The 27,535-nt window shown below is 43.5% G+C and overlaps 1 protein-coding gene across 1 annotated transcript; it reads left to right on the top strand.

The window, feature by feature from the left end:
* The first annotated feature begins 4,136 nt into the window (after positions 1 to 4,136).
* Positions 4,137 to 7,003, top strand: LOC147892501 (putative TPR repeat-containing protein At1g05150). Its single transcript, XM_087387214.1, has one exon. It carries the CDS (start codon positions 4,294 to 4,296, stop codon positions 6,784 to 6,786), a length of 2,493 nt encoding a protein of 830 aa, XP_087243340.1. The 5' UTR covers positions 4,137 to 4,293; the 3' UTR covers positions 6,787 to 7,003.
* Positions 7,004 to 27,535: the final 20,532 nt, after the last annotated feature.

Below are 27,535 nucleotides of genomic sequence, written 5' to 3'. Positions count from 1 at the left end.
TCCTCTTTGGGATTGAAATCAGTTCTGAGTACACTGTGTCAGTCTGTTGCAATTTCTCGCTTGCAAGAAACATATTTCCATGTTCATTTGCAAAATGACTATGACTAGAATGTCCACCACGATGATTTCCTCTGCCTCGAGGATTCCCTCGATTACTGCTGGATTGACCGCCTTGGTTGTACTGCTTCTTGCGGCAATCTCTTTCATAGTGTCCAAACTTGACAGTAGTTGCATTGAATGTTTGACACATTAGTGGATGCATTCCCTTGTCCTTGGAATCTTCCTCGATTGGAATGATTTCCTCTTTGCTGATTCTGATGTTGGTGAGGATGATGCTGATGCTGATGCTGATTCTGACTTTGATTTTGTTGATGATGACCACTTTTCTGGTATGATCTACCTCTACCTTTGCCTCTGCTTCTGTCTGAAGTTGTGAATGCCTGATCATTAGAACGACCTTTACGTGCTTGAATGGCCTGAGTCCTGAGTTCTTCACCAAGTAGGACTGACTGAAGTTCTTCTAGTGTCGAAATTTGCTGTTGGATGGCAATACTCTGGACTAGATTCTCATATCCCTCTCCTAGTCCATTCAGGATGACTTGAACCATTTCTGCAGGGTTCATAGTCTCTCCTGTTGCTGCAAGTTGATTGTTGTAGTCTTTGATGCGGAGTACATAAGCATGACCGGTTTCACTACTGTTGCGAAAACTTTGGTTGATCTAGTTTCTCAGGGTGAGAATCCTGGACGTGTTCTTGGACTCATAGAGAGCTGCAAACATATCCCATGCTTCTTTTGATGTCTTGACTGTGTTGAGCTGTCCTAGCATGACATCTTGCACATTCTGCTTGATCAGGTGATAGGCATACTTGTCTTTCTTATCCCATTCTGCTTGAGCTCGGGCAATGGCAGGATCTGCTACTGGTGCGGAAACTGTTTGTGTAGATGTAGATCCCGTTGTAGATTCCGTTGCTAGTGCTGTGACAACAGATGGAGTAGAGCTACTAGTGGCTGGATTGTCTAATGGTCTAGGTGTAGACCCATCGACATACTCCCATTTGTCCTAAAGCACAAGAATGGTCTCCATTCGGTATTTTCATGTACCATAATTGGAGTTGTCTAACTTAGTAGATGCCTCCAAATTGAGGTTGCTAGTTGACATAGTGCAAGAAATGTACTCAAAAGTGTTGTGAAGATCTCTGTATGAATCAACTGCAAATACACTGAATATGCCAAGTGAAATCTCGGTATTGTCGGTGAAGATAGAACTGTAGTATAAAATCTGATCTATATTACAAGGCTTGTGGCAATGATGCCGGGAATAGCCAAGAGGCTTTACAAGGCTGAAATGATGTGCACGATGCCGTGAGATAGCCGAATAGGCTTTACAATGGTGGCAAGTGTGTGTGAAATCAAATGCTATCTACCCACTGAATCAATCTGCAATGCCTCTGAACTCTGAAGTCTACTCACTGAACTAATGAACGTAAGGTTTCAGGTAATGTAATGATGTGAAACCGTATGTGAATGTATGGACTGACTCCGAGTAGGTACTAGTCGGGAATTTCAGGCATGGCTTAGATTGGCAATTTGGGGAAATTCAAAGCGTCCCCTCTATGGCGATCTAGTCTACTCTAATCTAGATCTAAACCAACCGTCGATCGATGAAAGAACAGCAAATAATTTCTTTTCTTTTGTTCTTTTTAAGTGCTGGGTCAGATGCGTCGATGTAGAGGCAAATGTGCGTGAAGGAAGTGGTTTTGTCAGCGAGGCTCAAATGTGAGTGTAACTTGTGCCGAAACGTGCACGTGATGTGACAAGAGCATAGAGCACAAAAAAATGAGCGACTTTCCTTTTTGGAGCACCCTCAAATTCTTCCTGGATCAAGAGATATGACTTGATCTAGGTGGAGGGGCAAAAGGAGTGCAAATGTGCTGAATGATGATGTGTCACTATGAGTCACATGCAATGATGATGTGGCACTGTGCCTAGCAAGAGGTGTGCCAGTGGAGCTTGTGCTGAGGTGGTAGGAGTGGTCACATGAAGTGACTGTGAAGCACTGTGTGTGCCTGCAGAGGTCAATGCTGACTGGACTGCTGAGGTGGCACTACTGATGTGGCAGAGGTGACATGGCAATGATGATGTGGTTGATGACATGGCACTGATGACATGGCTTGATGATGTGTCACTGATGACATGGCACTGATGATGTGGAATGATGACGTGGCTGCCATCGTGGCAGATAAGGATTGCCACGTGGCAAAACTATAACAAGTGAGCAAACCCAAGGTCAATTGACCAGGGCTTATCTGCCACGTGTCAAGACACAGACCAACCCTATTTGCTTGGTAACCTGGGTTACGGTACGTGGGTTAAGATAACCAGATAAGGTGATGACGTGTTTAGTGGATAAGATGATGTGGCAATCGATTGCCACATGTCACAATGTTCCACATGGTGACCCAGCCAGAGGTTAACTTGACCCAAGTTTACCTAGCCAACCCTATCCTATCTTAACAAAGGGTGGCTAGCTTGCCACGTGTCTAAATGCTGGGCATCGGAATCTTTGGAAGATTTTGACGGAATCTAGTGATTCTGTCATCGTTTTCGTCGAGGCCGCGCAGGAGTTTGGAGGTCGCGAATTTGTTGCTGTGGTTGTCGCTGTGGAGGCGTTGCTCTTGAAGAGGCTGGTTGGAGTAGAGAGTCGCAGGCGTGGCTTTTGGAGCAAAGAGTCACAGGCGAGGTCAAAGGTTCGTCGAGGCCATTGAGCTGTCGATGGAGCGACCCGTTGGCTTGTGGATAGCCTGCTGAGTGCTAGCCGTTGGAGAGGTAGGCACTGTAGTCGCGTAGCAGAATCGCCTACTGCTAAATATGCAGAATGGAGGTGCGCTGCTGTATGGCCCTCGTTGTATGTCACAGCAAGTGCTCCTTGTTGTTGAGGCTCTTGCTGAGTTCGTTGAGCCATGGAGCGAGAGCTGGTTGCGAGTGAGCCGGTTGCAGAGCCGAGTGCTGGCTGGAGCTAGAGGAGCAACTGAGCTTTAGTTGTTAACGAAGCCACCATTTACTGAGTCACAATAATGCTTCAGCCATTGCATGAATTCAAGGTTATCCAGCGGCCGCCCTTTCACAAGCTTGTTCACTTGATGTTGCCCCATGCCATTTCTATTTACTAATGGTTCCCTTAGAAGTAACCTTGCTCTTTTGTTTGGCCAATGGCTTTATTGGTTGAAACATTAGGTAAGTGAAAGATCTTTACTCCATAAGAAACCACACCTAAAGGGTTTTGTGGAAGTAAATGTGGAAGCAGAGACAAGGGTAGCAAAATTTGCCACTACTACCAACATTTGTTGGTTTGTAGGGGCCATAGGAAAGGTGACTGTGGCCAATGCCTCTCTCTCTCTCTCTCTCAATGTGCTCTTCACAAGCTCATGGAGGCTAGTTGTATGCCTTACCCCATTGTTGAGTATTTGCTAGTGGCTTGCTTTGAGGGTGGACAAGTGTATAGGTGGGAAAACAGCTAGAAGTTTTCCATATTCATTATTGGCACAGCCTTAGGCACACACACCATGATAGAAAATTGCCAACTTGAAAAGGTTCAGAGTTGTGGGAGTGGGAATGTGGGTGGCTTGCTAGGAAGAGGTGGACTCCCCTCTCTCTCTTTTGTATTTTCATCCACATAGGTCTCATCACCCTTACCCTCATTGGAGGATGGCATCGCTAGGATAATGTACCGCCACCCTCATTAAATGTTGAAACGTCTTAGAACAATGGTGTTTAAAAGTGGAGAAGCTGAGGGGAGAGAGCAAGTTGAAATTTGAATTGTCCTTGCAAGCACACAGCCCAACAGAAGCGATTGTGTTGAAACGTCTATTTCCTTCCCCCTCGCCGAGCTGGGACTGGAAGGCCTCTTTCCGTAGCTCGAATTCGGGATGGTCATCCTACATTTTTCCACTAGAGGGAGAACTCGATTTGCGATTCGTGAAAGGCGAACTTCGATTTTTCACTGGCCCTTCTTGCATACTTTCACCTCATCACCTTAGAGTGCAGCTTTTCTAAGTTCTGGGAATGCAAAGTTGGCGCCCCCTTGATAAAGAGAGACCCTTTTTTTTGTTTTTTTTACTAGCACATGAGTCTTTGTGGAAAGTGTGCTTAAACTAAGGACACACAGTTTGTGCGTGTACAGGGCCGGCTCCCATCGCCATAGCCAGGAGCTTCGCCATCGCCATAGCCAGCACAGCCTGTCTTCCCTCTCCTACCCTTCCTCTTCCCTTCATTCCTTCACCCCCATTTCCTCCATGTCTGATCCCCAGACCTCCCGCATCCAAAAAGTCCGTAAAATCTTCCGCCAGTTCGACCTTAACCAGGATGGCCGCCTCAATCGCGACGAGATGGCCTCCCTCGTTATCGCTGTCAACCCCCGCGTCAAGTTCAGTGACGAGCAAATCGGTGCCATCCTCGATGAGGTGTTCCGCACTTACAGCGATTTCATTGAGGGAGAGGGAGGCCTCAGCTTTGAGGGGTTGCTTCGGACCTACGACGATGGTGCCGGCGATGTGGACAGGGACTTCGACGCGCTCAGATTGGAGCTAGACAGTGATGACAGTGAGGGCTTGCCGCCCGGAGCAAGCTCAAAGGCGACCGTTTCTTCCATTGTGGATGAGAGGGCTGAATCGATTCCCGTGTCAAGGAGGAAGCAGAATGTGGCTCCTTGGGCAGCTTCCCCCAACAACGGTATCGTCTACGACAATACGTGGCGTCTAGTCGAGGATCTGGAGATCATCATAAAACGACTTAAAGCAAAGATGGCGAGTAAGCTGAAGGAGGGCAAAAAGGACGGCAATGGGACGGATGTCTCTTCTGAGGGAGCCTGGTCAAGAGATTTGGGTATCGGGGGTGGCTCCATTAGCGAAGCGGATGGTGGCAGAATAGCCTGGGAAGAGCTGGGTCAGGATTACTTGAATTTTCAGAAAGAGCTTGCAGACATCAGGCAGAAAGCGGATAAATCAAAGACGCAAGATGAGATATTTGATGCGCATATGGGGATAGGGAGGACTCTATTTGACCATGGACTGTACAAGGAGGCTCTAATTAGCTTCAAGAAGGCTACAGAGGTGAAACCCACAGACGTCAGGCCGCATTTCCGCCTGGGCAACACGTTCTATTCTCTTGGTAGATATGCAGAGGCAAGAGATAGCTACACTTCAGCTTTGAGTGCAGCAGAAATTTCAGGTAACCAGTGGAACCACCTTCTTCCTCAGATTCATGTCAACTTAGGGATTGCGCTTGAGGGAGAAGGCATGCTCCTTGGTGCAAGTGAGCACTATAAAGAAGCGGCCATTAGGGAACCCCAACATTACAGGGCCCTGAAACTTCTAGGCAGTGCGCTCTATGGTGTGGGAGAGTACAGAGCTGCAGAGAAAGCTCTCATGGAAGCCATATTTTTGAAAAGCGACTTTTCAGACGCACATTGTGACCTGGGCTCAACGTTGCATGCCATGGGGGACGATGAGCGTGCAATTCATGAGTTTCAAAAGGCAATAGATCTCAAGCCTGACCATATGGATGCCCTTTATAATTTGGGTGGGCTGTTCAGGGACATCGGCAGGTTCCAGAGAGCTGCAGAGATGTATTCAAAGGTTTTGGCTTTGCAACCTGGCCATTGGCGAGCTCAGCTTAACAAGGCAGTGGCTCTGTTGGGTGCTGGTGAGACAGAGGAGTCCAGAAAGGCTTTCAAGGAGGCCTTTAAGATGACTAACAGGGTCGAGTTGTATGATGCCATCTTGCATTTAAAGCACATTGAGAAAAAGCCGAAAGGACTCAGCACTTTTGTCAGGAAGGCAGAGGAGAATACTCGTCCAGTGGGAACCAACTTAGCTGGAGGTGCAGAAGATGGTGTCTTGGTGGTAGAGGCTTCACATTTCAGGCGGGCCAATGAAAAGACAACTCCTCGTCAATGGCTTACTTGTGCACTGGATATCAGGCGTTTTCAGCGGCATACACGACTGGGTCGATGTGATGTGGCCAACGTCAAGAAGGAGTTCACAGAGATACGGCTGCCAGTGTCATCGTCTGGTGGCACTGCAGCTGAGAAATCTATCCGTAAAGAAGAGTTGGAGAAAATCTTGCGGCGGTTGCTGCACTTTTTAAAACCCGACACATTCCAGGGTGCAGTCAAGGCTATCAATGAAAGGATCTTGAGTGTTTTGGATGGAACTGGATCAGGTCGAGTTGACCTTGGCATGTTCTTGGCTGTGATTGCACCCATTTGTGGTGGAGCTCTGGACAAAAGAAAGCGAGTTGCCTTTGATGCTCTTGTCTGGCGGTCTTCTAAGGAAATTGGGGCTGAAATCTCAAAAGCAGATGCGTCCTTGTATATAAAACTTTTGCGCGCCATATATCTCCCGGCACAAGGGGCAAGTGGCATGATGGAAGTCCATGGGGATGATGAACAGTCTAGCATCTCTTTTCCAGAATTTTTGGATATGTTCGATGAGCCAGATTGGGGTTTTGGAATTATAAATGTATTAGCAAAGCTTGAAGCAAGTGATCGTGTGCGGCACCATGGCCAGACTTGTGTGGTGTGCTCTTATGCTATCACTGGCCCCTGGTTCAAGGAGGTGACAGCAAATTTTAATCTGTGTTCACTGTGCTACAGTGAGGGCAAGGTACCTCTTTCAGCAAAAAAGGGGGAATATTGCTTTAAGGAGTATAACAGTGAAGCAGAAGCCATGAAAGACAAACTACGATTTTTCAGCTCAGCTTCCTCTTCTCCTCCTCCAGATGTGTAGGGTTTCTCAGTTGCTGTAAACAACTACTAAAATAACAATATCTTTACTCAACAGTGAGTTTGTGGCATCGAATGGGTTGTTCATTGTAAGGGCTAAGACAGATTTGCTTTGCATTGGTGTATGGCATAGATTTAGTTGTGAAGCAAGTTATTTGTAAGTATTCCATTATGTTATTTGTAACATGAACTGACATCATTCTTGAATGGGAAAGCTTTGAATAAGGCCGTTTGGTTGGCAGGAATTTATTTGTTAAAGGCATTGTAAGTATTCCATTCTGTGTTCTTTGTACTCAAACTTAAATAAGGGACTATGTACATGAATTGTTACGTTGATTGCGAAGGTTTGAATAAATGCATGTTTCCAAATAGGTCCTGCTTAATTGATCTCACAGCTGTTCTCTGTTGCCATCCTCATCAATTCCTTTGCATCAGTTCTCTTGTCCAAATTTATCAATGCATGGACAGCAATACAAAACTTGATTTTGGGCAATATATAATTGTATTAAGCCAACTGTAAGCACATAAGGCACTTTTCCATTGCAAAAGAGGCCCATTAACTTACCTCTGGTTTTGTCAAGGAGTAGGGAAAGGGAGGGGGGAAGCCTTTCCCCCTGATAAAATGGAGAGCGGGCGGGCAGTTATGAGGGGGAAAGGCTGACCCCCCCCCCTTTCCCTTCTGTCAGAGGCGTGGGGAGCGCACCACGTGTCAGATTCTGATTGCGGGCAGCTGTTCTGGGAAGGGGCAAAATTCCCATCCTGCAAGATTTTGAATCGAACGGCTAAGATCGCTTTATGCGGGACCCCATCCTTTGACGGTTATGGATGCCATTTGTACTGGCCCATTAGAGCATTCTTGTGTTTCACAGATGCTTAGTTTGGTCTACTTGAGAAGTAAGTGAGGGAAGTACTTCACCACAATTCATTCACTCTGTGTGGTTTATTCACAAATGTCAATCTCTCTTTTTTGGTTCAGCTTCATGGACTGAATTAGTGTTTGATTAAGTCTTTTAGCCTGGTGTTGGTATTTGTGGCAGAATCAAATCATTCTCAGGGAAATTGTTGATAGCAGTTGATTTTATTGTGTTGCTTGCGGATTCCTATACATTGTGAATGCATTTGATGGTGTATTTCAAAGGCTATGGGGAAAGATTTGTCTATAACCACATCAGAGAAACATTTTTTCCTCAAACAGAAAGGGCTAAAAGGGCCCTTTTGGGAATGGTAGGGAGATAATGGCCAGAAAAACCGTCAATTTGGTAATTGATCATGCCTAGGGGTCCTGTTGAAGTTTTTTTCTTTTTGGGTACTAACAACTCTCTTTGTATTTGGCCAGACATTTTTATCTCCTTATTTCTCCCTCTTCCCTCGAGTTGTTTTCTTTTTCCTTCTCCTCTCTTTTCTGATCTCTTCCCTGGATGGAAGTTACTTGTGGTAGTATGGCATACCAAGGCAGCATTTTTTGGCATCACAATTAGGGTTTTAGTAATTTTCCTGGGTCAGGGTCCCTCAGGGTGATCTTTGTTTCTCTTTCTATCTGAACTTCATTCAAACGTGTTTGGGAGAGTGTTTTCCTTTTTTATGATGGCTAGGGTGGTGTATGGCATCATTCTAACAATTGCTTTTGTTCTCTCAAGGCACAAAAGCTTTGGCATCCTGGGAAGGTGGGACCTTTCATGTTTTGTTAGAGAGCATAAGAATCAACAAAGGGAAATTGATCCAAGCAGGATGAGAAGCACATTTTTAATCAGACATCTGAGGGTATACTAGTAAATTTCAATCAGAAAATTAAGGCCAATGGAATTATGATAGAATTGACAGTGTGTGCACGTTGACATACCTATGATGTTTTGTACCTGCAGAGGTGTTCAGATTGGAAGTGCTGGGCAGGACAATGTCCTTTAGATAGTGAGACTATTGAAAGCTTCTCCATGGACATGTAGCTTGACGCGGACATACAAGCAGTTTGTATTAAGCAAGTATATATGTGTAAAAGGGCCACTGGAATGGAACGTGAGATGACAAATATGCAAATGAAAGATGAGGTATATTGCAGATTATGACACATTTGGCAGTGAGAGCACCCTAGCGCACGAGTTAAGTTCTGTATGCAAAGGGGGGGGGGGGGGTGGGCGGGCGGGGGCATTGGAGTCAAAATAGGATAGGAGATATAATCTAATGTTACTAGTGAGCTAAGGAGCAGAGAGAGGATGTAATGATAGTGGAGATCAAGATCTGTATTGAATAAGAATGTATAAGAATGTCTTGTTGATAGACAGAAGAGGCACACGTGTAAGTTGTGTACCCCAAAAGGTCTGTGCACAAGAGGTGTGTACCCCTTGTGAAAGGAGTGAGGCAAGCTTCTGACATTAGAGTAGATGGGCATACCACTGGTTGTGAGGCCTTCTTAACAGAACAATAGTGGTCCCTGCAATCCGATTAGGTTAGTATACCTGGCCATCTGTTGGGCCTTGTGTACGTAGGGGGTTACCTTTGCTCTGCCAGGGCAGCAGTGAACATTGCAGGCATGGCAGCCTGGAACTATAGGGAATAGTCGGCAGCAATCTGGAGCAGTTGGCAGCAGGCATCAAGGTGCACAGGAGCAGGGTTATTGAAATCTTAATAGCCTAGTCAATAGTTTTCTGTTCCGTACACAATGGAAGGACAATATCCCGAGTTCCTTCCAACCAGGAATTGGCTGTATGCTTCGCATTGGCACATTATGTGTACTTGCTCTTCTAGCGGGAAGTGCAGCTTCCATCATCCACCTGCATCGTTCCTGAACTTAAGTGCTCTCTTCGAGGGGGGGGGAGGTTTCAACTCTAGCCTGCATCATGTGCTATGTTGCATTCTCTCTCTCTGTGTTGGAATCATTGGCAAAGGTAAAAATGATAGAGGGAAAAACCCAGGGCCACTACGGATCAGATGTTACTTCTGTGGGGAGCACGTCCATATGAATGCCGAGTGCAAATTATGGCTGGAGCATATTAAGTTGCTTTTAAAAAAATGCAGAAAGATGAGAAATCGATCTCAACGTAGACCTAACAGACTAGGTCAATGCAAATGCACTCACTTTGTCCCAGGGGCTAGTGACTAATTCTTAGGAGCGCTCAACGCAATCCAAGGATATGATTTGGAAGGAGAGAAAACGCGTGGTGCCCGAGCTTGTCAGAGATTTAAATGGAAAGGCACCTACAGTTGATAAGCCAACCAAGCAACATTCAGCACTGTAGCCGAGAAAGCCTAATGAGGCCTAAGCAAGCAAGTCTCAGATCGACGAGCCGAGTTCCAACAATGTCTGAGCTCAAAAATGACCAAAGCATGGGATAACTTTTGTAACATGAAGGTAAGCCTCTCGATGGCTGAATTATTGGAACTTGCTCCATATTGCTATGAATTCTTCTACAGCAGCTCAAAGCTGAGTAGCAGCCCCCCCAGGTGTGGATTCCCTTGTTACCATTCCGGTCATTAACACACCAATATCGGATGAGGAAGTTCCAGTCAATTACTGTCAAAATTAAAAAATAGAGTGATACCCGGTGTGATCGGTGAATGGTGGCTCTGGAGTTAATATAATCTCAAAAGCCGTGGTCAAGCAGCTGAAGCTCAAAACTTTCAAGCCCAAGTGCGTACAGCAGATCAGTGGCCTATAGAACCCAAGGGTATGCTCTCGAATGTGGTCATAACCATCGAAGGAGTGGATTACAATGTGAGTTTGATTCATTTCGATGGAGATCAACCAAGCCAACATTTCAGAGGTGAGACTTGGATTATATTGGTCCATTCAACAATGTGGCTCACTTTACACAGAATAAGTACATCATTGTGGCTATGCATTATGCTACCAAGTGACCAGAGGCCAAAGCACTATGAAACAACTTGGCTTGTAGCAGAACTAAGTTCGTATTTGGGATTATATTGGTCCATTCAACAATGTGGCTCACTTTACACAGAATAAGTACATCATTGTGGCTATGCATTATGCTACCAAGTGACCAGAGGCCAAAGCACTATGAAACAACTTGGCTTGTAGCAGAACTAAGTTCGTATTTGAGAACATTGTTTGTAGGAGGTATGGCTCTCCGATTGAGTTTGTCAGTGACCAAGGCACACACTTTATGAATGAAGTGTTCAATCTCTAATGATCGAATTCCATGTTGGTGCACCAAGTTGCCATGACTTAGTATCCTTGGTGCAATGGCCGAGCCAATTCCATTAACAAATTTCTCAAGTCTATCCTCACCAAGATAGTCAGCATGCATGGGCGGGATTGGGACACCAAGGTGAATGCTCCACTCTAGGCATATTGGATATCGTTCAAGGTAAACACGAATTCGAACTCCCTTCAGGATGGCATTCGGCCTGGATGCAGTGGTATCTTTGGAATTTTTTGTAAGTTTTCGAGTGGCGACCGAGCAACATGGGGTACCCTAGACAATCAAGAGATAATTGCAATAGCTTGTTGAGCTATGCATCCGAGCAGCGTGGTGATCTAAAGGAGGAGAAAAGCTTAGCATGACCAACAAATAATTTGGAGGAATCCTGAGAAAAGTATGCTTGTCTTGTTGTATAATGCCAAGCTGGGCTACTCAAAACCAATCTCAAGCTTGGTTGGAACAGGCCCCACAAGCTCAACGAGGTGAACGGAAGACAAGTAGGGCCCTACCAAGCATCAACCTGTTTAGTTGCATTGATCAGGCCATGTATGCATGAGGGAATGTGAAATCCTCTTGTATGCGATTTCCTGCGCTGTTCACCTCTCTCAACCTTCATTCATTTGCAGACAAATTCTCTCTCTCTCTCCCTCTCTCTCTGCAAGCAACTAGGGCCCAGGACAACATGTTGGGTTGGACCCCCCCCAAGGTATTTTATTATTGGAGAGTAAGTCTTACAGAGTTCAGTGTAGAGCTGTGTTACCAAAATTCACAACATGAATTTAAAAAAATACAAACGAGCTCAAGGCTCATTCTTTTGGCAACCTGCCACTTGTCTAGTTTCTAGCCTAATTCTAATCCCATGTCCATGGGTAAGGTCTTCGTGGGTCTTCTTAGCACTTGGTCACGTGAATAGCTCCTAATCGCTCGCGAGGCTCCGCAATGCCCAAGTCTCCATGGAACCCTTCTTATTCCTGCAACAATTAAGTAAAGCACATAACCATGGCAACCATTAATTGTTAACGCTTCGCATGCGAATATAAACTCTGGACTAATCCTAGTCATTGTGGGCATCCCCACCAAGCAAAACATGTGAACAAAACATAGAACACAATTCTTGGTCGACCTAGGTCAACCTTCTTGGTCGTAATTAAGGGGCTTGACCATGAGTCAGAGCGCCTTAATTATAGCCAAGTCTCTCCAACTGAAGTTGGAGCACCTTAGTTGATGAGGTTAACCCTCTTGGCGTGAGCCAAATCTCGTTGACTGAGGTCAACACTCTGATCGAAGTTTGCACTTTGCTTGGTTAACCATCTTGGCTGAAGCTAGATCTTTCCAATCGAGGTTAGGCTTACTTAACCAGGGCTAAGTATCTTTGACCAGAGTCAAGACTTGACCAAATAAAGGTAACTCTTTGAACATAATTAAATAAAAGAAGAACTCATTAATTATGATCAATAAATGGTCAACTTATGCTTTGACTTTGGAATATTTATAGCCTGGTGACATCCCCTCGGCTTCTATTCAGATGACCTCAATTGAAAAGATTCCTTGTAAGCATCCAAAAGTTCTGGATGATCAGATAACATGTCTTCATCCATCCACTTGGCATCCAATGCCGAATCATTCTTGAATTTTACAAGATATCTGTAAAATTCCTTGCCGTGAGGTCCTTTGCGTACAATATGGTACATAATTTACTCTGGCTGAAGGACCTCCTCCAGCTCATCAACTTTTGGTGGATCCTCTGTTACTGGCTTTGTAAATTGTAGCCCTGGAATTTCTTTAAAAGACTCACATGAAAAGCATTATGAATCCTCCAATGCTCTAGCAATGCTAACCTGTATGCAACTTCATTTATGTCTTCTATAACCCTGAAAGGGCCATAGTATCTGGGAGATAACTTTGCCCATACTTTTTGCTTGCCTTTAAACTTGCGGAGCCTAGCTTTCTCGAACTTCAAAAGTACCCAATATCTATAGCTCTTTTATGCTTTTCTTGAGACCTTTCAATTGCTGTCCGGACTTGGCTGAGCTGTCTGGAGGTCTCTCACAAACTGATCAGCTACAAATATTTCATCTTTGGTCCTCAGGATAGGTGGCAGAATCACCTTCCCATAGATGACCTCAAAGAGGGCTTTCCCTGTGGAGCTGTGAACTGTATTATTGTTAGTAAACTCCACCAATGGTAGGTACTTTTCCCAATCTAAACCTTGGTCACCCACGTAGCATTTCAGCATATCCAATGTTGTAGAATTTGCTACCTCATTTTGACCATCTGTTTGGGGACGGAAGGAAGAGAAGAAAAATTCAGATTCGTCCCCATATTGTCAAATAATGCTCTCCAGAATAGACTGGTCATTCTGGGATCTCGATCACTGACAATGGACTTAGGCATGCCATGGCGCTTAAAGATTTGTGCCATGAAAAGCTTAGCCACATGATCTGCCTTTATGGTTTTACGAACCAAAATGAAATGAGCTTGCTTGCTGAATCTATCAATGATAGTCCAAATCTCGTCATTCCCTGACTTTGATCTTGGCAAATAGAAAATGAATTCCATTGCAATACTTTCCCACGGTGCCTGAGGCACAGGAAGAGGCATTAGTAGACCAGGTGCCTTCCGTCTATCATATTTTACTTTCTGACATGTAAGGCATTCTAAGACAAACTGATGTATATCTTTTCGCATCCCTAGCCAAGCACCTGGCAACCATGTAGTAGATATGGGCACTTCCAAGACCATGGATAGCATTGGATACTTGACCCATTTATTATACTAAGCTATTACTGAGACCATGGGTTCCATTGTTACTGAGGCCATGAATATGTGGCATCATCTATTGCATGTTTGCAAGAGATTAATTACCAAATAGACAGAACCTCTCATGCAGTTTAAAAGATACAGGTTTAAAGATGAAGAATTGGGAATCATCAACCCGAACGAGGTCCAAATGGTCAAGAAATGGGATGCAGAGTGGCACTAGCACCTCAAGAGAGAGCCCATTGACATCATCTCTCTATATCCTTGGCCACCAACACCGGCTCTTGGATGCCTTTTGTGTCTCATCCTGCCAAACCTGTAAGAGGCCCCAAGAGCCTTCACTCCTCCTCCACCTGATCCACCGGTATTTCTCTAGTGCTAAGACTACTACCAAGTCTCTAACAAACCATCTATCTGGGCACCTAGCTTCGAGGAACACTAATCTAGAGTCTAGGAATATATATCTATGTAGTTTTTTTAAAAAAGGGGCGGGGAAAGGGGGGGGGGTCCTTGTGTTTCATTTGTTTTCTTATATGTATGTTAGTCTATCTTTGTTCCTTGTGCTAGCATTAGTTGTTGTTTCTTTCTTCTTCTTCTGTTGCATTAGCCTATGGTGTGGTGGAAATTGAATGTAATCTCTCTCTCTCTCTCTCTCTCTCTCTCTCTCCAAATGGTGATGAGTTCCAAATAATTTGCAATTTGGTAAGGATGACCTTGGTTTGCCAAACTAGATCAACACTTATCTCATGCAGGTAGTTGTTTGGGTAGTAATGCAACCTTGATAGTGCAATGCAGCCTCCATGTGGTAGTGTTAAGGCACTAATTATGTTCCCATTAGTGAGCAAGCATTTGCAATGGCCATGACACACATCAAGATTTGAAAGGTTTTGAAGCTTTTTATGGTGAAATCAAGTGATGGGTTAAAATTTGGGACTCACATTTGATGTCACTTAAAGTTGGTGGAAGATCTTGGTGAGCACACCAATTGTTCAAGCCTATGACCATGATCTCACCATCCATCTCACTTGTATAGAGCATCTTATTTCAAAGACAGTGGCTAGATGTTTAATTAAAAGTTAACATATTGCTATATAAAAGTGTATATAGATAAGAAATAAAAATATGCATGCTTCTAGTCCATCATGGATCTTTAAATCTATTGGAGTATAAGAAATTGGATAAAATTTTATCAAGAATTTAAAGAAAGAATGAAAATATTATTCACAATGTGGAAAGACAAAGTTATGGAATGGATCTACTTAGAAATACATAATTTCATTATTGTTTTTCAATTAGTTTTCTTTGTAATTTGGATTAGAACCAAGCAACCAAATGCCATTTGCAACATATACATATCATTTTGAGAGAAAATATATTTGATACCAAACTTCTCTCTATCATGGATGTCTCTTTATATGTATCAAGATAACGCTCATCACTATAGTAAGGCCCCACCGTTTGGACAACATGCTGATATGTTGGGATAAAGAACAAAATTTATGCTGCAATAAGTCAATATGGTTGCTATAGTTGCTGAATGCAATACTCACACAATATGTGCCACTATAGAACTTTTGGGAACACCGAAGTAATTAGTCCCCCAAGATGCCCAAAATCAAAGTCAGTTAGAAGTCCCCCCTATTGAAAAGTTCCCCCCCCACACACCCTCCGGGAAAAAAAACTATGGTAATGTCCCTCCCCTCCCTTCTCTCCTTCCCCCATACCTCCCCTAGATGCCTCTTGCCAGACCCCAAATTGAAAATTAAGTTAAGGTTTTAAAAAACTAATCTCCCCTCCCCTCACCTCGCCTCTCATTGCCCTCCCCTTTTGCCTACCGCTTCTTTTCCCTACCCTCCCCCTTCCTTGCCTACATTCCCATCTCTCTCCCATTGTCGAGGCCCCTCACCTCTTTCCCTCTCCAAGTCAAACAGGCCCCATACGTGCCATAGCGGGTTTTACCATTTTTGGGCTCCCCGCGCGATGCTGATCACATTTGCCTTCTATCGCACGGTGAAAAAACATAATTTGACCACTCAAATTCACACTGAACTTGCATAAACTGATGGAAAGCATCACATAACATGCATAATAACATGGGAGTAGTAATAGAACATAAAGATATCTTTTATTCATTGGCCTCAAAGGGCAGAGATTTACAAAATGATTCAGGTTACACCAAATGAACCTAAACAACATCTAGGGCCTAAGGGAGGGATCGGAGCGGATGCGCTTGGCGAGTGCAAGGTCCTTGTCCATCATTGTTACTCTTTTGGCATGGATAGCACATAAGTTCGCGTCTTCAAAAAGACCTATTGTCATATGCTCCATTGCCTCCTGAATTGCTCCCATAGTGCCTGAAGTGAAACGCACATCACTCTTGTAATGCTGTGTTATTTCACATACAACACCCTGGAAGGGTACACGGGGAATGAGATTGTCCACAGTGGTTTGGAACTTGCGGATCTCCTGAAGTGCCTTTACCCCTAATTTTTTGCGCCTCTTAATCTTTTGGGGATATGGCTCCATGGCCACTTGTCCGCTTTGAACTTCTTTCGCCTCGCCTCCCTTGCAATCGCTTTTGCGAGACTTGAGACCTCTACCTTATCGCACTTGAGAGTCCTGGCGTCTAGACATCTATAAAACCAATCGAACATTTCGTATAGTGCATTGCTTTGTGCGATACCACCCCCATGCCTTGTATTCTTGAAGTATGCTGCCTTTGCTCTGTAGTGTGATTTCTCCATTCCTTGAGTATTCCAAATGGACAGAGGGCCCCATTGCTCCACAAACCATGGTGCATGTGCGCAAAGCATATGCTGTAAAGAAAAACATTGTATTAGAAACATAAACTGACTCAAGTTTAAAGCACAAAATTTCAACCTAAGGAGGATTACCATGTAATGTGTAATATGTGACTCCCCCCATGCTTCTACCATCAATGATATGAATTCTCCCAATGCTGTCCTGAATCTCTCATAATAAAGATCATCTGTTTGACCTTGTCTAAGCAACTTTATAAATGCATCAAGCTTTGTCCACAGTTCTGCTCTCAAAGTAGCAATTTGCGGATGTGAAGCTCAATTTGTGGTGCACTCACACAAATCTTTCCAGTACTTCCAACCTAGGGTGCTTTGAGCCAATGTATGTTTTTCTTTATCAGCATTGTGGTTGGACAAGAACCTCCTTGCCTTTCCTCCACCCATGGGCACTTTAGCAGGAAGATTTTGTGTCTTTCTTGATTGTTTCTTGTCCTGCTTAAGCTTCACATTACCTCTGTGAAGTCCCATTAGTGAGAGTAGTTCTTCAGCTTTTGCAATGCATTGTGCAGATACTTGCCGTGGCCTCAAATTCCAAGCATAAACTAGATGGAGATAGAGTAACTTATCAAGTATACGTAGTTCAAAATGCAAAGTACACACGTGTACCCGCTCCAATGGAATTGGTAGAATGGGGTCCCACTTAGGATCCTTTTTGTGACGATCAGGGGTGCACTTTGGTTGCAAGAAAGGATGCCATTTTCCCATTGTAGGCTTCCCTTTTGCATCTTCTGAGAGTGGGCGCAATACAAGCATGTTCATTTTGCATCTGCACCTGTATCACAACCATACAAGCACTTGAGGGTCTTCAAATCACCAGCTAGATGGCATTCAACTTGAAATGTTCCATGCCCATCCACAATTAATGTTTGCCCTACCTCTTGTCTTCGAATAATCAACGGGATTCTGGTTCTCTCCAAAACCTACTTCAATGTCTCGTGGCACTCCTTTGGGGTCTCAAAGGCTGCAAGCCACCATATGTCCTTCTAAGATTGGACTGAGAAACCCTGCTCAACTTCCTCATCCCCTTGAGCAAAATGCAAGGCATTGTTCATAATACAAATGCTCACCCTCTCTAGCTTGTGCTCTTTTACCAACCGAGCTTCATCCATTTTTATAACAAATACTAGCTTGCCATCTATACAATGAAAGAGAAATTCAGTAAGGATATAGAAATAAGAAGAAATAAAGTTGAATGTGAAGAGGGAATTTCTCTTACCTTCTTCTCTCATCCCATAGAATTTGACCATGGCTCTCTGCAAGTTCTCTACATCCATGTAAACATTATTGAAAGCATTCATCTCAAGCGTTTGGATGCCAGATTTCTTTTTACTCTTCCAAGTCATTGTGCCACTTACACAATGGTATCCTCCAAGCTTTTCTCTAGCACATTAGTTTGTTTCTTGACGTGCAAGCCTTACAGACCATGGTGTTGGCAATGGCATTGTAGGTATCTTATACTTTTCCTCCATAGCAAACTTGAAAATTTTAAAAACAGAGTTGTAAGCTTCACGACTTACACCAGCACCTCCTTTGCTTGGACGAGGCCCTTGAAATCCTTCATTACCTCTCTAGCAACTTGTTTATATAGCCCTTTTTGTCTAGGGTCCTTCAACACTTCCATGACATCACTTGGCCTTATTAAACTTCTTAGAACATATGAAGGATCACTATCATCCATTTCCATTGTTCCCATCACATCCTCCATGAAATTCCTAAAGTAGAGTACAAATGAGTCTTAGTGGAAAGAATGCAACACCACAAATATTTTTGGGTAAGAAATTTCATTGAAAATTTAGGAAACTAACCTTGTAGCCCGTATTCTCCTCTTTTGGGCACCACTATTGGTTGACAATGCATCCATTGATTGCAATTGTCTTTTCCTCTCCTTCAGCCCCAAAGGTGTTCCCTTCAACTTTTGTACTCGTTCTATCAACTTTTCTCGTTCCTTCTCCACAGCACGTTGAACTTGGCCATAGATAGACCTTTCCAAATCTTGTTTGCTTTCAGCAAGCTTCTGGATTGATTCTTCCAATTCATGTCGCTCCAAGTCCAGTGCATGTGCTTTGTCACTGAGTTCTTTGTTTTGCAATTGGAGATCCTGCATACTATTATGCATTGCCACAATAGTAATATTTCCCAAATGTGCAAGTTCTTTTGCTTGGGCTCTCTACACCTCGCTTGCTTGCATAGCCAATGTCTGAGAATGGTTCAATTGATTGCAATAACTAAGCAATCCAGCATGTCCCTTGCCAACAAACCGAACAACATCATGCATTGTATGAAAAGGAGGACTCTTTTGAGTGGCAGGGTCTAAAGGATACAAGTTTCCATCCACCCAAAGGTCAAGATGCTTCTTCCCTTGCAATCAAAGACTGTGGAGCACACTTTGAGGAGTTCCACTATATCCCAAAGAGCGCGTGCTTGCATATTTTACCTCCAGTTGTAGGTTCACGTGGTACTTGTTGGATATGTCCTCGAATGGTGCCATGAGTACTCAAAGAGAGGTATCAGTGATGCAGGCTAAAATGTAGGGGAGAGCTGGCAAAGATGGAGCAGTGAGAGGGAGAGAGTAGCAAGGAAGAGGGAGGAGGAGAAGCAGATGAGGGCAAGAGGAAGAGGAGGAGAAGAGTAGGGCGACAAGTGTAGAAGGGAGGGAAGGAGATGCTGTAGAAGGGAGGAGGAGGGGAGAGATGCTATAGAAGAGAGGAGGAGGGGAGAGATTCTACAGGAGGGAGGAGCATAGGAGAGGGATCCTGGGCGGCTGGAGAAGGAGGGGAGAGGAAGGAGGAAGGAGGAGCCAGAAGGAGGAGGAGGGGAGAGGGAGGAGGAGGAGCAAGACGGAGGAGGGGAGAGGAGGAGGGAGGGGGAGGGGAGAGGGAGGAGGAGGAGGGAGGGAGGGAGGAAGGGAGGGAGAGAGAGGGAGGGAGGGAGAGAGAGAGAGAGGGAGGGAGGGAGATTCGAAATTTAAAATTCAAAATTCAAAAAGTGGCCCCCTCCCCTCATTGATGGGGGAGAGATAGGCTCAAATGGGTTGGTTAGGCCTCTTTGGGACCCTCCAAGCCCCTTGCATTAGCCCAGTAAGCATTCCCTAATCCATTCCTTATGAGGCCCTTTTCAGACCCCAATTCTCCCCTAATGAGTGTAATGATATTGCTTATACGTTGAAATCTCATGAACTATAACTCTCTAACCGTGGGGAGTTTCCTCTTGCTATAAAAAGCAAAAGTACTTCACTTCGTGTGCTCTATTCATATCACATACTAGGTTGTAGATTTTGAACTTTTTCAAGTACGCATGCCACATGAGGAGGGTGGATATTTATGTCACTTCTCGACGAGTTCAAGGATTTGGCGCTTGGTCCCCCGTTCATTACGGCTACCAATTGGCGAGATCTCTCTCTTGATCTTCATGTCGATCTTCAACAACTGATTGTACAATGTATTGCTCAAGGAGACGATGGGTGGGATGATACACCGTGGATGGTTCAAGGTGAAGAACTAGTGATACACTGGGAGGGCTTTGATTCCAATTCTACTCATTGTGCAGTGATCGAGCTACTTGCTACATCGGAGGTAATTAAAAGAGTGACATTCTTCCAAGGGTGGGATGATCCACAAGCTTGGGGGGAGATTTGGTGCATCTGCTTATTAATTCCTGTGGATAAGCTTGTCTTGAATGATTTCTTCTCGACCTCACTATAGAGGTTTCTAGGGCTCAGCTATGGTTGGTAATGTTTCGACCAAACCTAATCAACCCTTTGTGCCACATTTTGAGCTTCAAGTTGTAATTCCTTTTGGTCGAAAGATAAACTATCAACAAAGGATTGTAAGTTTATTTGGCACTGAATGTCTTGCTCAAGTATTGAATTCTCTCCACCCTTTCCTTCCACCTATCTTGGACTACCGAGAAACCTGGGATGTCTGGATTTTAGTCTTGGTGTGATGACATCTTGGATCCTTCAATTTGACGGAGCATACAAACCTTCGACCACGTGTGGGTGTGAAGCTCACTTCACCGGGGTGTGAGGTGTATTGTTATAGCAAGTCTGCACCTGCAAGTACTTGCAACCAAGCTAAGTACTTGGCCCTCATTTTTGGGCTACAAAAGGCGCAAGAACATCACATCAACCTTAAGTTGCAAGGAGATTCTCAACTTGTGTGTGGACAAGTTAGTGGAAGGTGGAAGGTGCGGAGCGAAGGCTTGGTTCCATGACATCAACAAGCATTGGAACTTTGCAAACAATTTGAAGAAGTAAAAATTTAGCATATCCCTCGAGCTAATTGTAGTTGATTATCTGGATGGCACCACCGGGCCTCTAGTCACTGTAGTGGCTTGGAATGCTTTTGCCCTGATTTATATTTACTGCAACAAGGAATAAAATACCAGTAAAGTAGGACCACATTTTCCTTGGTTTAGGACCTAAATAGCACTAAAATAGCTCCAACGGCCCACCGTTGTGGTTGCATGGAGATACATTTAGAAAAAGATAATTAAACTTTCAAAAAATGCAATTGATGATATGGCATTTGAGGGGTCCCCTCGAGGGGCAAGGGCCATATCGACATGCATTATACAATGTGTAGGATGCCACTCGATAGATATGGCCCTTGCCCCTAAAGGGGACCCCTCAAGGGGCCATATCGTTAATTGCATTTTTCTTGGTTGCACAAGGAAATACATTTTCCTTGGTACACAAATATATAACTCCAAGAACTAGCGCAGTGGCTGCCATAGATCTCCTTCTATTTCCTAGGGGGGGTTCCATTTTCTGAGCGAAAATCCTCGAGCGATGAGCGGACAAAACTTTGGGAGGGGTCAAAATATATAGGCTCAAGTCATTTTTTGGGAGCAAAAAATTCCAAATTATTTCAAGGAATATGTAAGTAAATATGAAATATTGATGAACAGAGATAGATATAAATATAAATTTATATAATATACATATATAATGTCCAAATGGCGACTTATTTTATGACTTTCAAATATCCTTTCTTTTCCTTTCACCATTGGTTGGATCATGAAATTTTCAGCAAATATCCTCTTTATAGCTCCTTAGGATGGGCTAAGAGAGGAATATGGTTTGAAGAGCTTGCCCCAACACTATTCCACCAACGGAATACCCTTGGAGAGCCTCCAAAGAATGGGTCACAACTTTTGCTCCTTAGCTCAGATTGAGGAGCTATAAAAAGGAAAAATATTCAAAATTTCATGATCTATGCAATGGTAGGCTTAAAATTATAATTATTATAGGTATAGAATATATAAATTAGAAATTTCAAGATGTATATGAGAGTATATTATGTAATTCTTATAGGTATAGAATATATAAATTGGGAAATTTCAAGATGTATATGAGAGTTACAACTTTTTCCTAATTCATATTATGGTAGGAAGGAGTTCAGTAGGGATCACATTTCCTTAAAGGTACTTACGTTTGGAGAATTGGGAATATTTTTAAAATACCTCCCTTGCCTTCTCATATTTGATAATGTATTAGAGATTAATTTATGATCGATAATAATGGCTTCAATTATGAGATTCTTTTCCTACTCATCCAAGGAATATGGTATACATTGTTACATGAGAGCTTCTCAATACTTCAAATATGGGATTGCTAAAGCTAAGGGAAACCCTTTTGAATCGATTAAATTACCACAATCCTCAAAAGAGAGTATGGTAGGGAGGGATTTATAGGAGTTTCTAAAGTGTTCATTTTTTGTTCATATATAGATGATGTTCTCTAAAATGAGGGTTATAATGATAAATAAGTAAGTATATGGTTCCATAAATGAGAAATTAAGAAAGAATTGTATATTCCTTTGAGAAATATACTAGCATGGTTGGTGTCAAACATTATTGCTAGGACTTTTCTGCTCATAGGTCTTTGCTCAAAAAATGTGCACATCCTGTTTGCCAACACGTTGGTTGTCATAGACCTCCTCTTGTAAGACGTAAAAATAGGTAATGGAGCTATAACTCCAAGAACCAACACAAAGGTCTCTCCAAGACAACCTTGACTTTTGAGCGATGACAGGTCGTTAGGCTAGAGACCTTAGGCCAGAGACCTACGCTAAGACAATGCTCAAAATGATAGATTGCATCTAAGTTATCACGCCAAAAACCAGCGCGGTAGTCTCTCCAAGACAACCTATGATTTGCATGGACTGCGGGCAAAGATGCGGCAAAAGGCTGCATGATGATAGGTGGTCAAGCCAGAGACTACATTGCGGCAGTGTTCAGAATGATAGATTACGTCTAATTATTATGCCAAGAATCAGCGTAGTGGTCTCTCCAAGCCAACCTTCAATTTTAATGATCTTCATGGGTGTGGTGTCTAGTGACAAGTGGCAAAGCTGCGGCAAAAGGCTGCATAATGATAAATGATTAGGTGGCATAGGCTAGAGACTGCGCTGCGCAAAGCAGTGCAGAGATGTTGTGTGTCAAGCTATGTGGTGTTCAGAATAAATAGATTGCATCTCATTATTACGCTAGTGCGCCTTCATGACATCAAGAAAACTTTTACTGAGAGCGCGGGTCCGCACAAAATTCAAATATTCACCCAGAAGCGCATCACGTCGCGGCCACAAAATGGCCCCGAAAATAATTTCGCGATTGGCTACACTCAAGCAAACGTTGACCCATCCATCCATCAATATTTATTTTTCATTAACATAAGATTATATCCTTACTAGATTATTTTTTTATTTTTTTACATTCTTTTAAAAGAATATAAAATATTCTTTCAAAACATAGTGTAAGAATGAGTAAATGCAAATTGTATTTCATTCATTCACATTATTCTGAAAGAATATAGAGTATTCATTCAAAAGAAAGTGTAAGAATGAGTGATGCAAATTGCGAGACATGCATTTACATTCTATTGAAAGAATAAACTATATTCAATCAAATGAAAGTGTAAGAATGAGAATACTCAAATTGTAAATTATTAATTCACATTCTATTATAATAATATTAAATATGAGAGTGCTCTCAACGGAAGCAAGAACAGAAGAAGGAGAGAGAGAGATAGAGAGCCACACAAGTTTTGGTGGGTGCAGAACCACCCTAATCTTCTTTTTCATTCATTTATATATGTGTTTGAGTATTGTACATAACCGGGGTTAAGGCGCAGTGACCTTTAACCCCCACAACCTCCCACTTAAAGGACAATGTGCCTTTAAGAGAGAACAACTAGTGAGCATACTATCCAATGCCCATCAATACACGACAATACTCAAACCGCTGACTAGGTAGACTCTTCGTCAGAATATCTACAGGTTTATCATCTGTATGAACCTTGACAAGCTTTATGCGCTTGTCCTCAAGTACCTCCCTGATGAAATGGTACCTGACCTCAATGTGTTTGGTCTTTGCATGAAAGACCGGATTCCGTGCTAGCTGAATAGCACTCATGGAATCACTATGCAATGTCGGTACACCTGTATGAATCCCCAAATCTCCTACTAGCCGATCAAGCCATATAGCCTCCTTGCAACCCTCTATGGCTGCAACATACTCAGCCTCTGTGGTAGACAAAGCAACGCACTTCTGTGCGCGAGACATCCACGACACTGCACCACCTACAAAGGTGAACACATAACCAGAAGTGGATCTCCTACTATCCACATGCCTTGCATAGTCTGAATCTGTGTACCCAAGTACACGCATGTCTCCTTTACCAAAGCAGATGCACATCTCCTTGGTACCCTTCATGTACCTCATGATGCACTTAACTGCCTCCCAATGCCTCTTTCCTGGATTAGCCATATACCGGCTAACAACTCCCACTGCAAATGCAATGTCTGGTCTAGTAGCTATCATAGCATACATAAGACTCCCAACTGCTGATGCATAAGGAACCTTGGCCATCATGGCCCTTTCCTCATCTGATTTGGGACTATCTGTATGACTCAGTTTCACATATGGAGGCAATGGAGTACTCACTGCCTTCCCCCCCTCCATATTGAAACGCTGCAATACTTTTGTAACATACTGTTTTTGTGAAAGCCAAAGGAGTTTCCTACTCCGATCATGCGTGATGCACATACCAAGAATATGACCTGCAAGTCCCAAATCCTTCATATCAAAGGCCTCATGCAACTTGGCCTTTAATGCATCTAGCTCATAAGTATTCTTGCTAGCCAATAGCATATCATCCACATATAGTGCCAGGATTATGAGGCTATTATCCTTAGCCCTTTTAGTGTAGAGGCAATGATCAATTTCACTCCTTCTAAAACCCTAGGACCGAATGAAAGCATCAAACTTCTGATACCATTCTCTAGGTGCTTGCTTAAGACCATAGAGACTCTTCTTCAGCTTGCAAACTAAATGCTCTTTGCCCTTTTCTTCAAAGCCTTCCGGCTGCACCATGTAAATTTCCTCATGCAAATCCCCATGCAAGAAAGCTGTCTTGACATCCATCTGCATAAGCTCCATATCCTCTGCTGCCTTTAGTCCAAGCATGCATCTAAGTGTGGTCATCTTCACAACTGGAGAGAATATCTCATCAACGTCCACACCCTTCTCTTGCTTGAACCCTTTAGCAACCAAACGGGCCTTGTACCTAGGCACATCATCACCTGTGACCTTCATTTTGTAGACCCATTTACATGGTAATGCTTTCTTTCCATGTGGCAAAGAAACCAAGTCCCAAGTCTTATTCTTCATAAGTGAACTCATCTCTGATTGCATAGCATACTCCCACTTGCATTGATCCTCACGCATCATAGCCTCTCTGTAGCAAGAATGCTCCCTGCAATCAGTAAGCATCACATAGTCTACCCCTGGAACAAACCTATCAGGCGGTCTAGAAACTCTAGATGATCTTCTCAAGGGCATTTCAGCTTGCTGTCCCACTTGCATATCAGCCACATTTGGCTCATCATTTCCACCAATAGATGATCCATCATCTACCCTTGATTGTATACCTGTGGGAGTACTTGGTTGTACCATTTCTTGCACATTTGGTGCATGGACAGCTTGCTGTCTATCAAAATATGCAGGTGGATTCACATCCTGGAAAGTGATTCTCCTCATTTCCACATCCCTCATGGGTGCCTTATGTGAAGATTGTGGGAGAGAGGGAAGGAGTCTCACTTGAGGCTTTCTCACATGCACAATGGGGGAATACACACGAAGGTGGAGGCTGAAAAACAGTTTTCCTCTTCTTAGTTGTGTAAGCCAAAAAGAACTCTAGTACAAAGAAATAGAAGAACCCTATATGTGGGTCTCAAACCAAACTCAACTAACTAAGGTGGCATACTAACTGAGCCACAAACTATAGTAGATAAGGATAGCTGTCATCCAGCTATTATTCGTGGGCGGTGTACCAATCGCATCTCCAGCTAACAAGTCGGTGACATAAGTACACAACGGTCACCCTGGCATATCTCGAGTGGAGCTCGATATCTCAACACTCCCCCTCGAGCTCAATCCCAAATCCTGCACACCAAGCAGGTCTCTGAACTTACGCAGCTTCTGTGCGCCCAATGCTTTCGTGAATATGTCAGCTACCTAATCCTCTGTGCTGACATAAACTAGATCAATAAGACCTAGTAAAACCTTCTCCCGCACATAGTGATAATGCACCTCAATGTGCTTTGTTCTGGCATGAAAGACTGGGTTCTTTGCCAAGTGTATACTGCTCATGTTTTCACAATAAATGACAACCGGCCCTGATGCATATCATAGAGTAGCTTATGCAACCAAGCTACCTCACATGCAGCCATTGCTGCACCCCTGTACTCAGCCTCTGTGCTCGACAAGGCAACTGTAGGCTGTTTCTTGCTGCTCCAAGTGACTGCAGCACTCCCAAAAGAGAACACATATCCACTGGTAGATCGTCTATCAAAAATGCTACCAGCCCAATCAGCATCAGTGTATCCATGCAACTGTATCTGAACCCCAGCCTCATAAAATAGTCCATACTGCAATGTGGACTTCACATACCTGAGTATGCGTCTAGCCGCATCCAAATGCGGTTTCCTAGGAGCCTGCATAAACTGACTTACCAACCCAACAGCATAGCTCAAATCTGGCCTGGTAATAGTCATGTAAATCAAACTTCTTACTATGCGTCTGTACATAGTAGGGTCTTCTAGAAGCTCACCTGCATCTGTGCTCAGCTTCACATTCTGCTCCAAAGGAACTTAAATAGGCTTACAGCCTGTCATCCCATATTTGGACAGCATGTCCAATCCATACTGCCTCTGCAAGAGCTGTATCCCACTTGGTGATCTGATCACCTCAATGCCCAAGAAATAACGCAGCTCTCCCAAAGCCTTCATCTCAAACTTCTGCCTCAATAGCATTTTCACATGAAGGATATCTTCATCACTATCACCTGTGATGATCAAATCATCAACATAAATGTCCAGCAGCATAATCCCTTTCTCTGTTTTTCTCACATAGAGTGAGAAATCTACCTTGGAAATTTGAAAGCCAATAGTGACAAGATACTGTCCTATCTTGTCAAACCATGCTCTAGGTGCTTGCTTCAAGCTATACAAGGCTTTCTTCAACCTGCAAACAAACTCAGGATGAGTAGCATGAACATAACCTGCTGGCTGCTCCATCAAGACCTCTTCTTGCAAATCAGCATGCAAGAAGGCATTCTTTACATCCATCTGATGTAAAGACCATCCCTTTGATGCAGCCATAGCAATGGATGCTCTTATGGTTGCCATCCTTGCAACCGGGCTGAAAGTTTCTTCATAATCAATGCCATATGTCTGTGCATACCCCTTGACAACTAATCTTGCCTTGTATCTATTCACAGAACCATCTGCATTGTGCTTGATCTTATAAACCCACTTACAACCAATTGCATTCTTGCCTTTAGGCAAAGGCACCAATTCCCATGTAGCATTAGCATCCAAGACATCCATTTCTTCATCCATGGCTTTCTCCCATTTTTCATTTCCCATGGCTTGCTCAAAAGAAGTGGGTTCTGGTTCCTGTATCACTTTGACCATATAGGCATAGTGAATGGCTGTAAATCCATCATATTTCAGCC

This window comes from Dipteris shenzhenensis, chromosome 16, assembly GCF_047967505.1.
Source record: "Dipteris shenzhenensis isolate YYH24624 ecotype China chromosome 16, Dip_SZ_1.0, whole genome shotgun sequence".
NCBI classification, from domain to species: Eukaryota; Viridiplantae; Streptophyta; class Polypodiopsida; order Gleicheniales; family Dipteridaceae; genus Dipteris; species Dipteris shenzhenensis.
This window is presented reverse-complemented; position numbering and strand designations above follow the sequence as displayed.

Coding starts and splice junctions, on each gene's coding strand:
- LOC147892501 (XM_087387214.1), top strand. CDS start 4,294: ATGTCTGATCCCCAGACCTCCCGCATCCAAAAAGTCCGTAAAATCTTC.